The sequence below is a fragment of the Amphibalanus amphitrite genome, unplaced genomic scaffold (assembly GCF_019059575.1).
Source record: "Amphibalanus amphitrite isolate SeventyFive unplaced genomic scaffold, NRLGWU_Aamphi_draft 000180F_arrow, whole genome shotgun sequence".
In the NCBI taxonomy this organism is placed as follows: Eukaryota; Metazoa; Arthropoda; class Thecostraca; order Balanomorpha; family Balanidae; genus Amphibalanus; species Amphibalanus amphitrite.
Window position 1 is genome coordinate 839,612 of NW_024881675.1, and position 15,645 is coordinate 855,256.

A 15,645-nucleotide genomic window follows, 5' to 3' on the forward strand; every position below is an offset into this window, starting at 1 on the left:
ATCGGGCTGCCGGACCGACCCGCGCCACCGCTGGAGCCGGGCGATACCTATACGCTGCCCGAGCCTCCGCCTCCTGCTGCCGGTCTCGTAGCCAGACCACTTCAGCTGCTGAGGCGCGGAGCTCCGCTGCCGCCGCAGCAGCATGGACTCGTTCTTCTGCCAGCAGGGCGTCGGCAGCGAAAATCTCTGCTTCTAGAGCCGTCTGGCGCCCCAGCGGCGAGAGCCGAGCCGCCGCCGCGGCCAGGTCGCAACGGAGGGCATCGTTGAGCCAGAACCCAAATGGAGACGGGCCCAGACAAGCCCGCAACATCTGGGCCGCCCCACCGTCAGAGGCAAGCCAAGCCCGGTATGTGGCCCACCGGGCGGCGAGGACTTCGGCGCTGACTCGCAGGATTCTGAACTCAGAAGAAATATCGTCAGCTGGACTGTGTTAAGCTGAGTGATGTAGTAGCGAGGGGAGCGGCCCCCTTACCTCTCTTCAGGAGCAGTGCTCCGTCCTCCTCCAAAGAGCCGATCCGAAGCACTACCTGTATTTTTGTAACATGTCACAGTTTTATACCAGTCGTGGTGCCAACACGAACGCAAAAATGTGAGGTCAGCCCGTAACGTTAGCTGCGCCGCCTTATGGGGGGGCTTGGCCCCTGCCAAGCGAGCTCATTAGAAATAGTTCTTCGTTTGACAGAGACTGTGCCCTGAGAACGGCGTCGCACGCGTTAGCAAGGCTGAACCCAGGTTCGCTACGACATTATCTTACCCTCCCCCATGAGCCGACAACAGGAGGCGTCAAAACACATGACCGAGATGGACGTCTTTGTGCGCGGTCTTCTACTCGAATCTCTTGCACTTGGTTCAGGTCTCTGACGTTTGCAGCCTCTGGCCAGCCTGCGATTGATGTCCCTTTGTGTGGTGGGATCTCTCTATGTGGTCCTTTCCGTTGGACTCCAGTTTTGGCAGGCCAGAGCTAGTTGAGGCAGAGCACGAACCTCGTTGAGGCGAAGTGCGAGCAGAGATGTAGCAGACGTCCCGAGTCGATGTCGCTGGTACTGCATCATGTTGCTGGTGATCCTCTTCTGTTCAGCCTGGCCGCACACGATAGGACGCGTGTGTTGCGGCGCCAGAGGCAGTAGACGAGCCGTCTTGTTCGGCAATGAGTGAACCGCGCCCGTGTGGATATCGTGGGCGTAGCGCCAGGGTCGTTTTGAAGACGTGGTACCAGATCTCGACTCGCTGAATCTCGACGTCTCCGCTGCCGGCCTGGGCCCGTGGCTGGCGGCGGAGGCCTGGAGCTCGGTCTATTGGGTGCATGTGTATGACGGTCCGTTGTGACTCATGGAGGTTGGCAGCATTGTGATGTGCTGCTTCAGCAATAGTTCAAACAAAGTCTTGGAAACAGTACACAAATATGCAATTAGAAGAACTTGTTGATAATGAACTTGAAGATTGAGAACGGCGTCGCACGCGTTAGCAAGGCTGAACCCAGGTTCGCTACGACAGTGAGAGGAGCAGCAGACACAAACATCAGCATGACACAAACAAGAAACAAACTAGCTACGTACCTCTGCGCCTCCGGATCGTTTTGGTGGTTACGCCCGATAGTGGCCAGCTTCTTCTTCTTCTTCTTCTGCTGTCTAGCGATGTGCGGCAGGCCGATCATCGGGTCTCCCTCTGCTGCAGGAGACCAGTCCGTCGCATGAACCGGACGACAGCATCCGGTCTCTCCTGCAGCACCTCCAGCGTCGGCACGTGGCCGAGGTACCTTAATCTCGCAGCCTGGTAACGCGGGCAGTCGCAGATGACGTGCTCTGTGTTCTCCTTCGCTCCACACTCCGAGCACAGGCCGTCAGTGTCCGGTCGCAGCCATCTGAGTAGTGTGGTCTGGAGCAACGGACATCGGTCGGCGCGGAGCTGGTGGAGGAGGACCTCCTCTTGTCTTGTCCAGGCATCGTCATACTGTAGCCTACGTCCACCGGTGGCCCTTCTGTGTGTGTGCTCCGGCGGCACAGTGGTGTGGTATGTGCTGGACCACTTCCTTTGGCACACACCGTGGATGGCCACCTTCGCCGACGAGAGGTCCAACCTTACTTCTTCTTGGGTAAGGTTGGACCTCCTTGTACGACCCGTGTTTGCTGCTCGGTCCGAGCAGCATTATGATTCTCCAAGAATCTCGGTGTAACCAGTAACGCCGATAATGGAAAATGACGTTGGTTTAGGGAACACTGTTATAGCTGAATCTGAAAAGAACTATCGATTTACCAAACAGACGCTGGAGCCTGTATCGTACAGACTACAGAGCAAAACACTGATTTTGTGAAATCGCTATGTCTGTGATGATGGGTGGTTCGTGAGATCGTTGAACACTGCGGGATTTTGCAGCGACGCTCGCACGCCCCTGTTCTTCCTTTAGCGACGTTGCCGGCGCCGGCCGTTTGGGTACGGACTAGATCGTATTGATCGTCGCGGCGAGCGGGGGAAGGGGAACGCGACACAGATCGGTTAGATCGATGGCGATCTTTCGACACAGAGCGGGAGTACCTGTGCCGTGAATCGTAAGGTGGCGGGGATCGGTGCCGCCACCGGCCATCGTCGCAGCTCTCCCGTCGCGTATAATTGTGCGGACGAGGGCCCGGAGCTGAATATCCACGTCCGCGAGAGTGGAAGAACCGGCTCCAGAGCGGCCTGACGCCCCACCAGCAATGTGAGCCAAGAGAACTAAAAGCCGGGGGAGCTAAGTCATCTGCCAACTGTAGCGCCGTCCCGGCCGGGATAGCGGTGGTACCCACCCGGCCGGGAGAGCCAAAAGCACGTATACACACTGTAGAGCCGTCCCGGCCGGGGTACCGCTGGTACCCAACCGGCCGGGAGAGCCAAGAGCCAAGAGAACTACGTGAACGCAAACAAGAAATGAGCTGGCTACGTACCTCTGCGCCTCCGGGTCGTTCTGAAGGCCACGCCCGACGGTGGCCAGCTGCCGAGCAATCAGCTGTTCTCGCCCCTGCTCGTCTTCTTCTGCGTACTCCCGAAGGTCTAGTAGCTCTAAGATGCAGTGCGGGACGAAGCTGACATGGTCAGTCTCGCCGCGCAGGTCCGCCTCGAGCTCGCGAACTGCGTCACGTTCGGACATGATGCTGGCTGGCTGTGGACTGTCGCGCCCGCGTCATTTGTTATTTGTCCCCACCCAGCCGCCAGGATCTTATAGAATATTGGGAGCGGACGTGCGTCGTGTCCGAAGTCCCTCCGGGTTCTCTCTGTCAGTCTCCGGCGGCTCTTCTCGGCGTCTCTGACGCATCTGTTTTATCCCTTTTCTGATTGGTCAGAGCTTGACCGTCAATTACCAACTTTGTTGGAGCCATATTTGGAGTGGCTTCAAGTTTTGGATTCGCCAAAACGTAAGTTTTACCTACCAAATGAAGTTTTCTACTTCTCGCGCTTTTGGATTTCTCAACTGTTGCGGAAATCGTCGTGGTCAAAGCTTCGGTGTTCCGAAATTTGCTGTCTATTTTCCACCGCATCGGCCATGTTACCATCTGTGGTGCTTTTGCCTCTCCAAATGTAACAGGTTTATTTTCTGTGTGGCCTTTGGTGCAATCACATTGTTGGGTGTTTGCATCTTCATTTGCTCTGGATGTTTGATATGGCAACACCGGTCCTATGCCGCCTCCTCTGACCACCCGGGGCTCATTTGAGGGCTTGTAATGTCTGTGGGGAGAAGACGATGAATATGTTGAGCTTCAGATGTAGACAGATTTGGGGTTTGACCATCAGCTTTTGGTCTACGGCGTCGTAGAAGTTTACAGCGTTACAGTGTCCCTCAAAGCCGGACATGGCTCGCACCGTTCACCGACTTAACCTGACCTATAACACGACCTCTGCCACTGCGGCATCGTCAAAAGCAACTGGCGAACGCCCGACGTGGCTCGAACAAGGCTCTCACTACCGGTCGGGTCAGCGGTCGAGCGTTTTTCCGACTTAGCTACAGGGGCGGGCATTTGAGTTACTTGATGCATCGGCAACCACACGGCATAATAACATTTCAACAGGCTCTTGCCTGAAGAGTCGTGGTAAGTTGCCTTGCTATGCTTAAGGAGCTGGCCACCAATCTTTGCATCTCCTCTCTGACGATGGCAAGCTCTTCCTCTGAGCGTTTCAACCTCATGACCACACCTGCCAGCATCCGGCGGGTCGACAGCTCTAAGTTGGTGCCGACAGTCTGGGAGACTGCCACGGGAAGTCGCCCTCCCCAGCAGTCTCTACTGGAAGAGCTACATCTGTCTCCTCTTCGTATTGGCGGAGAAGTCGTTGCAGCTTGGCACGATCTTGTGACATGAGTCTACAAGCTCGGCATCGTTTTTTTTTTTCTTCTTTTGCTGTGTCCACCTCGTTCCGGACGCAGGCAGCTCAATGGCCAAGCAGAGGTCCGGCCCATTGGAGCTGTCTCGCCCACTGAGCGATGTGGCGAGAGTGCGGAGTCCTACCACCATGGTCTCCATCTGATTGCTGTCAACTCGGTGCTCCTGGAGCTTTACTTCAAGCTCCTTTTTCAGTTCAGTCACTCTGGAGATAGCTGCATTTTGGCGGTGTACCAGATGACTTGGCATTTTTGTGGTGCTTTGGTTCGTTGTAGTCTAGGATGAAATCAGTCAGCGCATCGATCCGGTGACCTGACGTCATATATTTGGTGGCGTTAGCGGCGCGGAGCATGAATAGCATCCAGTGACCGATTCGACAGCCTCAATTCGAGGACAAATTTTGTAATGATGTAGAGTGATCCGCATGTTACTGAACTTGATGTGGATAAGGACGGAGCACTTTGAAGGAGAGTGGACTCGAGTGTTCCGTCCTTGGTCATAAAGATGATGGTTGTGAACAGCTCGAGGGAGGATGTTTGGACGTTGTTCGCAGAGAACTGAAATGTGGCTTTGCGGGAGGTGACAATGTGAAGTCTCGTATGTGTTACACTGTTACAGGTAACTAAAAGGATTAAAAACAAAGTCAGTAGCAAGTGGGGTAGACGCTTGGATATCTCCTAACTGGCCAGGTACCTACCAGGTAACTGACCTAACTGATCTAACTGACCTGCACGCGGCCAAAGGGAGAGAGCAGAACATTTAGTAATTGTAAGCATACTTATTATTATGAGGAGTAACATCCATCCGCAGACACATCCATCCACAATTCATTGTTGTGGCACCTATGGTCCCAATCACAACGATCCTTTATTGCATTGAGTCAGGAAAAAGTCTAACTCAATGCAAAAACTAAATAGGCACTCGGGAGCTTTCGGTAACAGTCCGATGAGTCACCTCGATCGTGGTGCCAAATCTCGGGAATGGCTGAAGAACGTCAACATTATTTGGATTGCTAGCTATTGCTGCCAGACGATCAGTTCCAGATTAAGTCTCTCGTCTGCAGGGCACTCGTTAAAATTTTCGTGGTCTTTCCTCATTGTGTAGCTTTGGTGTTCGTACCGTCATCGGGCTATAGCCTGTAGCTCCGGCTTCTTGGTGGCAGCTCGGAGCCGGCTGTATTCGGCCTCAGCCCGCAGGGCCCGCCGCGCGCCGTCACACTCGACACGGAGGACCACGAGCTCGGCCTCCGCCGCGCCCGCCCGCCGGTCCGCCTCTTCATGGAGCCGGGCGCTATACGCTGCCCGAGCCTCCGCCTCCTGCTGCCGGTCTCGTAGCCAGACCACTTCAGCTGCTGAGGCGCGGAGCTCCGCTGCCGCCGCAGCAGCATGGGCTCGTTCTTCTGCCAGCAGGGCGTCGGCACCGAAAATCTCTGCTTCTAGAGCCGCCTGGCGCCCCGGCAGCGGCGAGAGCCGAGCCGCCGCCGCGGCCAGGTCGCAACGGAGGGCATCGTTGAGCCAGAACCCAAATGGAGACGGGCCCAGACAAGCCCGCAACATCTGGGCCGCCCCACCGTCAGAGTCAAGCCAAGCCCGGTATGTAGCCCACCGGGCGGCGAGGACTTAGGCGCTGACTCGCAGGAGTCTGAACTCAGAAGAAATATCGTCAGCTGGACTGTGTTAAGCTGAGTGAGAGGAGCAGCAGACACAAACATCAGCATGACACAAACAAGAAACAAACTGGCTACGTACCTCTGCGCCTCCGGATCGTTTTGGTGGTTACGCCCGATAGTGGCCAGCTTCTTCTTCTTCTTCTCGCACACAAAGTCCTTCCAGTATTTGCCCCCGCCCCTCTTCGTCTTTTTCAGCGAACTCCTGGAGGTCTACCTCTAAGATACAGTGCGGGACGAAACTGACATAGTCAGCTCCGTCCCCACCCAGTCGCCAGGATCTTATAGAATATTGGGAGCGGACGTGCGTCGTGTCCGAAGTCCCCCCGGGTTCTCTCTGTCTGTCTCCGGCGGCTCTTCTCGGCGGCTCTGACGCATCTGTTTTATCCCTTTTCTGATTGGTCATAGCTTGACCGTCAATTACCAACTTTGTTGGAGCCATATTCGGAGTTGCTTTAAGTTTTGGTTTCGCCAAAACGTAAGTTTTACCTACCAAATGAAGTTTTCTACTTCTCGCGCTTTTGGATTTCTCAACTAGAATAAGGAACTAGAATAAGGAACACTGTTGTGGGCGTACGTGCTTACCGACGCATTCACTCTTCATTCGTGTTTTGCTTTGTGAACCTGAACTTCATAACTCGCGCATATGGCCTTTTGTACTTTGTAGTTTGTTTTATTTGGGCCGTGGGCGTGTAAAATGTAAATCGTACTTGTTTGTACGTCTTTGTCGTTGATGGTGACCCGGCAGGCGCTGCCTCCTGCCGGTCAGCCCGAGTGTTGCTGTATATGCCCCCGGGGTCACTGCGGAGAGCCGGCCCTGGTGAGTGACGAGTGACGCTGACTCAGGAGTGTCGACGGCCGACAGCCGAGCGCTCGGCGCCGCGATGGGGCCGGGGCCGGGTCGAGGGGAGCACCTCGGGTGTCAGTGGACTTTGTTCACTGCGCCACAGTCTGGTGTCATGACGGCCGCTGGGTGCGAGGAGGGCAGATGGCGGGCGGCTAGGTCCGGATCTGAGATGGTCGTTACGTCCCAAGATATAGCGATCCTCGCTGTATTTGCCGGCCCTCATCAGAGTTATCAGTTCAGTCTATATACATTTCACAGTTTTTCCAATATCGTGCGCTGCCATGTGTTTTCCAGTCCCCACCAGAACTCCTGGTTCGGTTTGGTCTGTAGATCCCAGTTAGGGAGATGACGCGAGCTTCCACAGCTTCTCCAACCCCCACCAGAACTCTTCTGTTAAGCTATTTGGCGAGAGATGCTCACTGATTCTCAGTTTTGACTTTTGCAGTCTTCGCTGTTGATTTTAGTCAGGCTGGGTCTGCTTATGGTTGCTAAATGTTTGCCTCTTCGTTGTTCTGCTGTCATGTGTTTTCCAGTCCGCACCAGAACTCCTGGTTCGGTTTGGTCTGTAGATCCCAGTCGAGGGAGATGACGCGAGCTTCCACAGCTTCTCCAGGCCCCACCAGAACTCTCCGTTTAGGCTGCATGGCCACACTTGTTTTGCTCGACTCTACGTTGCTCTACGTTACTCTGCGCAACTCTGTTTTACTCTACTTTTCTACGTAATCTTACTCCGTGCTAGGGCTTGGAAGCCTTCTAGCCTGCGTTATTGGCAAAACTGCTATGGTTTTCTGATTGTATGTATTTTGGTTGTGTGTGATGCTCGAATTCCTTACATTATTTGCTCTTCCTTGTTGCCAAGTTTGCGATGACACATTCTGACGGGTTTTTCTCGTCGTCCTGGGTTAACGGGGCCCCAGTCCTCGATCTTCAACCGCTGGCCACAATCTTCAGCTGCGGTCTTCGGTCGACTCTGTTGTAGCGAGCCGTGGGCTCAGCCACGCTGGCGTGTACGACTCCGTTCTCTGTGAGAAGGTGGCGATTTGGACCGTCCGCGGCGCTCGGGTGACGTTGGTCGCGGTGAGCTGCGGCGTTCATATCGATCATAAGATGAATATCGGTATAATGTCTTTCCGGAGATCGGCTTCGGTCGTCATAGCCTGAATTCTGGCACGCGCATTGACATGTTGGGGTGTTTATCGTCGTTTGACAGTAGTAGCGAACTAACGAAGTTAGCGTGGCGATAATAAGACGAGAGAGGGAGAGTGGCTTGGACAGGGGACACGTGACGTAGGGGAGCTCGCGCTGTCGCTACACGTCGCGGTATACTAGCTGTATTGATGTTGTTGACCCTTGTATCGATCCTCTCGGATGGAGCGTGCCGTGTCTGTTCTGTCCCGATGCACAGCCGCCCTCCATCTGCTGTGGGCCGACTCGTGGGGAATTTGAGATGCGGTTCCGCCCACAATCCATCTCAGCATATACACATTGCCACGGAGCTGGTTATTGTACGCAGTTTGTCGGCCGCAGTTTACTTACACTTTTTGCTTACATAAGTACACTATACCTACTCGGAATGTTCTGTGTGTGGTCACCGAGTGCCACCATGGAGTTCGGACTTGTTAGTTTTTGCCGCGACGTGTGGGTTGTCTCATGGGGATTGCTTCACTGTCGGCCGATCGCCGTCGTTGACCAGTCTACAACCCCGCCTGTCGTCGTTTGCTGTTGTTTCGTTTTTGGTTTCGTTTTTGTTGAATGTGCAGATTTTGCATTCCATTGGAGAAGAAAATTCATGGATACTGCCTGCTGGGTGCTGCTGACAAACTGTCGTTCGGTATTATGTTCTGGTGTGGATGTGGACTGTATTTGTTCAATATGTTTGCGCGACATTCGTAACCCGCCCGCCTGCTATGTGCGTTCCTGGGCTTTCGATGTTACGATTTTCATTTGTAGAGGGACGCGAAGGTTTCCCGTATAAAATTTATTGAATCACACTCGAAGCAGATATAAGTGGAAGCAGTTGTGTGAAAATATGCCCCTATACCTGCTTATTTGGATGTGTGGCTCTGCAATTCAAATACTCATTCAGCATCAGACCGACTCTCCATCGCATAGCCCTCGCTCACCACAGCCCCAGAGACAGCGTTTACACTTAGAGGTGTTATTATTTAGGATGGGGAAAGACACTCCCAACAGTAACACAGAAGAAACGCCAAACATTCACAAACCTTTGGCCCAACCAGCGCTCCATCAGCGCAGCTGGTGAGCTCACTACAGTACTTACATCCCGTCTTGGGTACACGCTGGTCAGTGTTCAGACCACAGAGTCCCCGACTCCGACTCTGAGTCCGACACTGTGTGCCGACACTGAGAGAGTGAGTCTGAGAGTGAGCCGGTGCGTGTCTCTCCTCTTCCTCTCCCCGCTGCGGTTTTATATCCGTCGCCTGACCCGAGTCTGTCACTGTCAGGCGACCGTGACGCCCGGTTCTGCCTACAGTGACCTCGCCGCGTCGTTCAAAGGTGTCACAACAGTCACCTTACAGGGTCAGCGCGATCGGAGCCCGCTCTGTGGGATGGCCATTTCGGCCGCCCTCGTCGGAGCCGTGGTCCGCTGGTAGTGTTGGCGGTACAGTCGGTAGAGGAGAAGTGAGTGAGTGTATTTAGAGAACATAGGTTTTTATGGGGTGTCGGGACGCAAGCACGTGACCGGACGGGCAGCCGGCCAGCGAGCCGGCGGTCCCGTGTCGCTATGCGCCCCTGACACCCAGACAGATACAAAAAATAGGGTCCGACATTTGGGGCCTCCATCGGGAGTGGGAGGCATGATTTCCTTCTCCACACTCTCCCCTCGCGCACCAAACGTCGCCAACTAATCCCAAAACCCTGTCAACAATATTGAGCAGAAAGTATGTACCATGGCAAATATCGTCTGGCGAACAGAAATTACCTATTGCTAAAGTGGGATATTGGCAAAACATAAAATGCACACTGTTAACCTCAGATCCCGCCAGCCGTGCGCCTTTGCTTCGAAGTTTTTGTTCTCTCTCCGAGTGGTGGTTACGGCTGCTGTTGTTGCTTCTCCCCTCAGGGAGCCGGCCTGTAGCCACATGAGAGGCTCCTTTTGACGGAGGTAGCCGGCGGTCGAGGCCGCCACCTGCTCGGGTTGAACTGGTATCGACTCGCTACATGGCGATGTGAGGCGGGCCAGGTCGCGCGGTTTTGTGTCGGCATGTGGCGCTGTCTTGATGCCGACGCTGGTGACTGTCGGCTTGGTAGGACGACGAGGGCGAACCGGCGACGTCGCGAGGTTTTTCCACAGTTGCGAAGAAAATCGGTAAAGATGAAACACACACACACACGGAGCACAGTTTTCAGTCACTGTAGCGCCAAATTACCAATTCGTCTGTAGAGCACTGACACTGCTCTGCCAGGCGCGACAGCGAGCAGGAGAGTCAGTCCGCGCGTCCAACGCAACGGACCGCCAGTGCTTCTATATCTTCTGTTCTCGCTTGGCCGGGCGAGGCGTCGAGCGGGGGTCATACGTGACCCGCATTTTATGCAACAGTCACGCAACATTTAGAATATGCCCAAAACGAGTGTCCAACACTCTAAAAGCCTGGTGTATACGTCAGTAATTGTCTCGGCGGCGGCGGTGCCACGGCTCGGCAGAGGCGGCGACATGCGTACCGCCGCGCCGGCCGTCTGCTCCTGGCCACGCACCGCACATTGCCTCACAACTCATCCTGAGCCTGGACGGGGTAACGGCGGTGGCCTGCAGCGGCACGACGGCCACGATGCCTGCTTTTCTGTGCCACCACGCGAGCCTCGCTTTCCTCCCCTCTCCTGCCCGCGTTGGCGGGGCTTGAGATCGTCTCTCCGTTGGATCACAGTAGAAGGATGTTGGCGGGGCTTGAGGTCGTCTCTCCGTTGGATCACACAGTAGAAGGATGTTGGCGGGGCTTGAGATCGTCTCTCCGTTGGATCACACAGTAGAAGGATGTTGGCGGGGCTGGAGATCGTCTCTCCGTTGGATCACACAGTGGAAGGATGTTGGCGGGGCTGGAGATCGTCTCTCCGTTGGATCACACAGTGGAAGGATGTTGGCGGGGCTTGAGGTTGTCTCTCCGCTGGATCACACAGTATGAACTAACCAGTCTATAAGTATGATAGAAAATAATAGTTTTATCAGGCTACACGTTGCATTTGTGAAGGGACTCATGTCTTGCCAAAAGTCTCCACCATCGTTGGCACCAACTGTGGGACGGCCTTTTCGGCTGCCCTCATTGGAGCCGCGGTCCGCTGATGTTGTTGGCGGCACAGTCGGTAGAAGAGGTGTGATAAGTATATTTCGGAACGCATAAGCTTTTATCTTGGGCGTGGGGGCGCTGACGCGTGACCGGACGCACCGACAGACCAGGATCGGTCCTGACCAGCACGCCGGCCGGGGCCGTAGTCGCGCTCCGACCGTCCCGTGCCGTCACGTGGTATCGGTACTCGGCAACAAACACGTTCTGGTGTGCCGCATTCACCGCCGTAATTGCTTGTAGTGTACCTTCAACTAGTGTATCCTCACATCCGACTCGATCTAATCGTTCGTTTTTATCATTCATACATTCTCATTCCTCCTGTACGATCACCGTCTCACACCATTCTACCCGTCTTCTCCCTTCTTCCCACTGCCTCCCCCTGCCTGTCTGCCCACCAGCCCGTGTGCTGACCCCCTCCTCCTCCACCCCCCAGTACGTCGTTCCCGACGACCAGCGGGTGCGCGGCTCGACGGCCGGCCTGTACGCGTTTGAGGTACCGGCGCTGTGTCACCGACCGTGCTCTTCCCGGGCCGGCTCCGGTGTCAGCGAGTCGAGTGACCACGGCCAGCGACCGCCGCCGGCCGGTGTGCCCAACGGCGCCGCGCACCAGCCGAATGGCGAACTGCCGCACGTGAGTACCGGGGATAGGAGATAGAGGCATCGCTCAGCCCGAACGAGAGCTGTCGCATGTGGGTCATTGGAGAAGGGAGGCCTCCTAGACCAGATCAGACCAGACTGAGGGGACCTAGTTCAGCTCAGTGCCTGGTGTAAGGCTCACTGTGTCTGTTTAGGATGTATTTTCTGGCTGACGCAATGGTTGATGGGTCTGGTTTATGTCAGGTCTATGAAGGCTCAGGGGCCTCCGGTGCGGGTATGGCCAATGCTGTGTCCTCTGCTGTTGAGCCTATGACCGTTTTATGGTTGGTTCATAGGCGATCCTATGACCGACCAATACCCTAGGGCTGATGAATGGTTGTTGGATCGTTCCCACTGGTCCGCGCGGCTGTCTACAGGCGCGTTGATCTGCGGCTGACCCCCCTCTGTCCTCGTCCCGGCAGGAGGAGGAGCCTGCCGCCGCCGGCGGCCGGTACGCCGACTCGGACGCGGCCAGCACCGCCTCGTCGGGCGTCAGCTGCCACCTGGACCTGGACGACCTGCACAAGGGCTTCGTGGTCGCCTACCACCGCAAGATGGAGCGCCAGGAGGCGTACCTGCTGTCGGCGCAGAAGACGCGCCCGCTGCTGTTCGGCCTGCCGGTGATGGTGCAGTGCGGCGCGGAGGTGTGCGGTGCCGAGCTGTACCGCGCCGTCTGGACACAGGTGGCGCGGCTCGTGTCGCCGCTGCCGCCCGCCTCCGAGCTGGGCCTGGCCAACCACGCGCAGGACTGGTGAGTGCGGGAGGTGGGGAGAGGGGAGAGAGGGAGGGGAGGGGAGGGGAGGGGAGGGGAAGGGAGGGGAGGGGAGTGATGGACAGGGGATAGAGCTGAGTTGCTGGCTGGTATTCTAGGTCGTTGACGGGTCTTACAATGTGGTCCTGTATGTATAATAACAGTAATGCTAAGTTATAACTTAGGATAAACTCTGCTAATGGTTTTTACTTAGCTGTCTTGTATCTTCTTTAGAATTTCAGGATACTGAAATCCTTCTCCTCCACGCCGCAACCCCCCTCCGGGCTGGACAGGCAACTTTATCTCATGCGGGCTGCTCCCTTGGAGCGGCACCGCTGCTCCTGAGGGAGCGCACCCCGTAGCCGGGTGCAGTGAGTGCCTTGGGGCTGGGTGGCCTATCCTCTGGACGGGCTCAGCCCCGGCGACTCACTAGGGTGCCTGCCCAGACCAATGTCTCCCCCTAATTCCTGTCATCCTTCCGGCTCTGCAATGGTCTTGTCAGACCGAAAGGGCCTAACCCAACAAAACAAACAAATCTTTTGGAGAAGGGGAACTTGCAGCTTGAGTATACTTGCGAAGTCTAATTCTGGGTTCTTGAACTGACCACCCGTTCTGTGTCGCCAGCGACGACAGCCTGGGCTACAAGTACCCGTTCGTGCTCAAGTGCGTCAACAAGACGGGCTCAGCGTGCTCGCACTGCGCCTGGTACCGGTTCTGTCGCGGCTGTGTGGTGTCGTGTTCGGACGCGCCGCTGCCGGTGACGCCCGCCTACCTGGCGATCGACTGGGACCCGACGGCGCTCCACCTGCGCTACCTGGGCGGCCAGGAGAAGGTGGGACCTGGGGAACGGCTGGGCAGGGAGAGGAGGGGAGGGTGGATTATAATGGAAGGGTACGCTGTGATGAGTTTAAAGTGAAGGACCTTGGTTGAACCTCATTGCGAAGATATAGTTAGTCAAGATGTGACTGTACGGTATTAGTTTGGTATGTTTCTTAGTGGATGAATACGTGCTTTAATGATTCCGCTCGTTTTATTTTGTTGCTCATTTTTGTACATCTGACCGGCGCCTGATTTTTGTCATCTTTGGCAACTTTCACGCTAACTCGTTCTTTGGTTTCTGGAGACTGACAGGTGTCCGGTTCTAGCAAGTTGACACGTTGTACCCTGTATTTCAGGTGTGTTTGGAGGACCCGTCCGTACCACTAATGCGCCAGCGTCAGACGGAGCCCATCGATCTCAACAGCTGTCTGCAGGCGTTTACTCGCGAGGAGGCGCTCGGCGAACAGGAAAAGTACTACTGCTCAAAGTGCAAGACGCACCAGTTAGCACTCAAGAAGCTGCAGATCTGGAGGTTACCGCCCATACTGGTACGCTCCGGCCTCGCGGGACGCGGTCTTGGTGTCGGTGTGTGCTGTCTGGGAGAATAACTTGTCCTAGTCAATATGGTTGGTTGCTTGTTTGCTGGGTATATGGATTCAAATGCATTTAAGTTTTGTTTCTAATGAATGTCTATTAAGAATTCTTACGAAAATTCTACTAAGGATTTGTAGTTATGTTGAGCATCAAGAGCAGACCAGTATCGGTGTCGTCGTGTCGGTGTTGTTAAGCACTGTCCTAAGTAGTTTGGGTGTCAGTAAGCCGCCTACAACACTCGCCTTCCGCGTCGAATCTGACTTTGCCGTTCCTCTGCCTCGCCCAGATTGTGCACCTGAAGCGGTTCCAGTCGGTCGGCGGCCGGTGGGTCAAGTCACAAAAGGTGGTCAACTTTCCGTTTAAGGACTTTGACCCGACCGACTACCTGGCATCTGTGCCTCGGCAAACGGTCAGTAGGAGAGGATGGGTCACCTTAGCAAAAAGAGAGTACTTTATCTGGTGCAAATTGCATGCTAGCTGCTCTCGTAGGTTTTCAGTGTTGCTTGATATGTTGGCATAATTTAGCGCCCGTTAATTCTTCATCCAAGTGACAGTATTTTCAAGCTTAGTCCCGCTTTCATTCCCGGTGGATCAGGCCCGACTAAAAAAAAAAGACCTCTTGACACCCCTCCGCACCGTATGTTTTCGTGCTTTGGAGCCCTAGTGGATATTCTTCCTTCTTCTTTCTTCTTGCCCATGTCAGATTTCATTGTTTCTCAGCGTCAGTGTGTCTCCAGTGAGTGTTCCCCGCCTATGGGCGCAAAATGACCTTGTAGTCGGCGCGCGCTTAAGCCCCAATAAACAAACAAGTGTTCCCCGCCGCCTCACCTCTCCGCCCGCCTCCCCAGGTGCTCCACCACCGCGCTGAGTTGGGTGAGCTGTCGGCCGACTCGCCCGAGCTCGACTGGGACGTGCTCTCCTCGGGCGACTCGACCTCGTCGGGCGCCGCCTCGACCACCCCCTCCAGCGCCGGACTGCGGGCGCCGCTCTCCGCCGGACAGAGGGGCCGGATCCGGAACGGCTCCGTCATGTACGGCGACGTGCTGCAGGATTTCCACCAGCAGCGACTGAAGGCCGGCAGGGACCCGCTGCTGCTGCGGTACCGGCTCTACGCTCTCAGCTGCCACACGGGCATCATGGGCGGCGGCCACTACGTCTGCTACGCACAGAACGACGCCGGAAAGTGGTTCTTCTACAACGACAGCTCGTGCAAGGTGAGAGAGCTGACGATGGGATTGATGGGGGGGGGGGGGGGGTGAGGATGGACGGTAGAACTCGTGCTTATTTGGGGGACTACGGTTTGATAGAGTTGTGATGTTGGGTTCTGAAGTTTTTTCTTCATTCCTGAAGCAACCTGCTACTTCATAATGTTGTAGTTATTTCATTTTGGCAATGTTGTAGTTGATTCGTAGGTGCTGTTTGAACTTGGTTCTTGGCTGATTTTTTTTTCTCTATCCGGTTACTTTAGGAGGTGCCGGAGTCACAGATCGACACCAACTCTGCCTACATCCTTTTCTACGAGCGGGACGGCATCGACTACGACAGCTACATGCCCAAGGTAAATGGTCAGTTACTGGTGAGCTTTTTTCCTACTTCCATGCATTCTTTTCTTGGACATGGGCGGCCAAGTGTTATGTTTTGTGTCTTAAAATACTGGACCGAACTAATTCTCAGGCGATCAC

At 55.2% G+C, this 15,645-nt stretch overlaps 1 protein-coding gene across 2 annotated transcripts in view; it reads left to right on the forward strand.

Moving 5' to 3' along the window:
* LOC122384027 (ubiquitin carboxyl-terminal hydrolase 32-like) overlaps positions 1-15,645 on the forward strand; it is an 88,777-nt gene that overhangs the window by 71,548 nt on the left and 1,584 nt on the right. For both annotated transcript variants that reach the window (XM_043370987.1, XM_043370988.1), the window contains exons 21-27: positions 11,597-11,794; positions 12,222-12,550; positions 13,175-13,382; positions 13,726-13,917; positions 14,250-14,372; positions 14,812-15,177; positions 15,432-15,521. In XM_043370987.1, the coding sequence (XP_043226922.1) occupies positions 11,597-11,794; positions 12,222-12,550; positions 13,175-13,382; positions 13,726-13,917; positions 14,250-14,372; positions 14,812-15,177; positions 15,432-15,521 (1,506 nt within the window). The remainder of the gene's footprint in view (positions 1-11,596; positions 11,795-12,221; positions 12,551-13,174; positions 13,383-13,725; positions 13,918-14,249; positions 14,373-14,811; positions 15,178-15,431; positions 15,522-15,645) is intronic.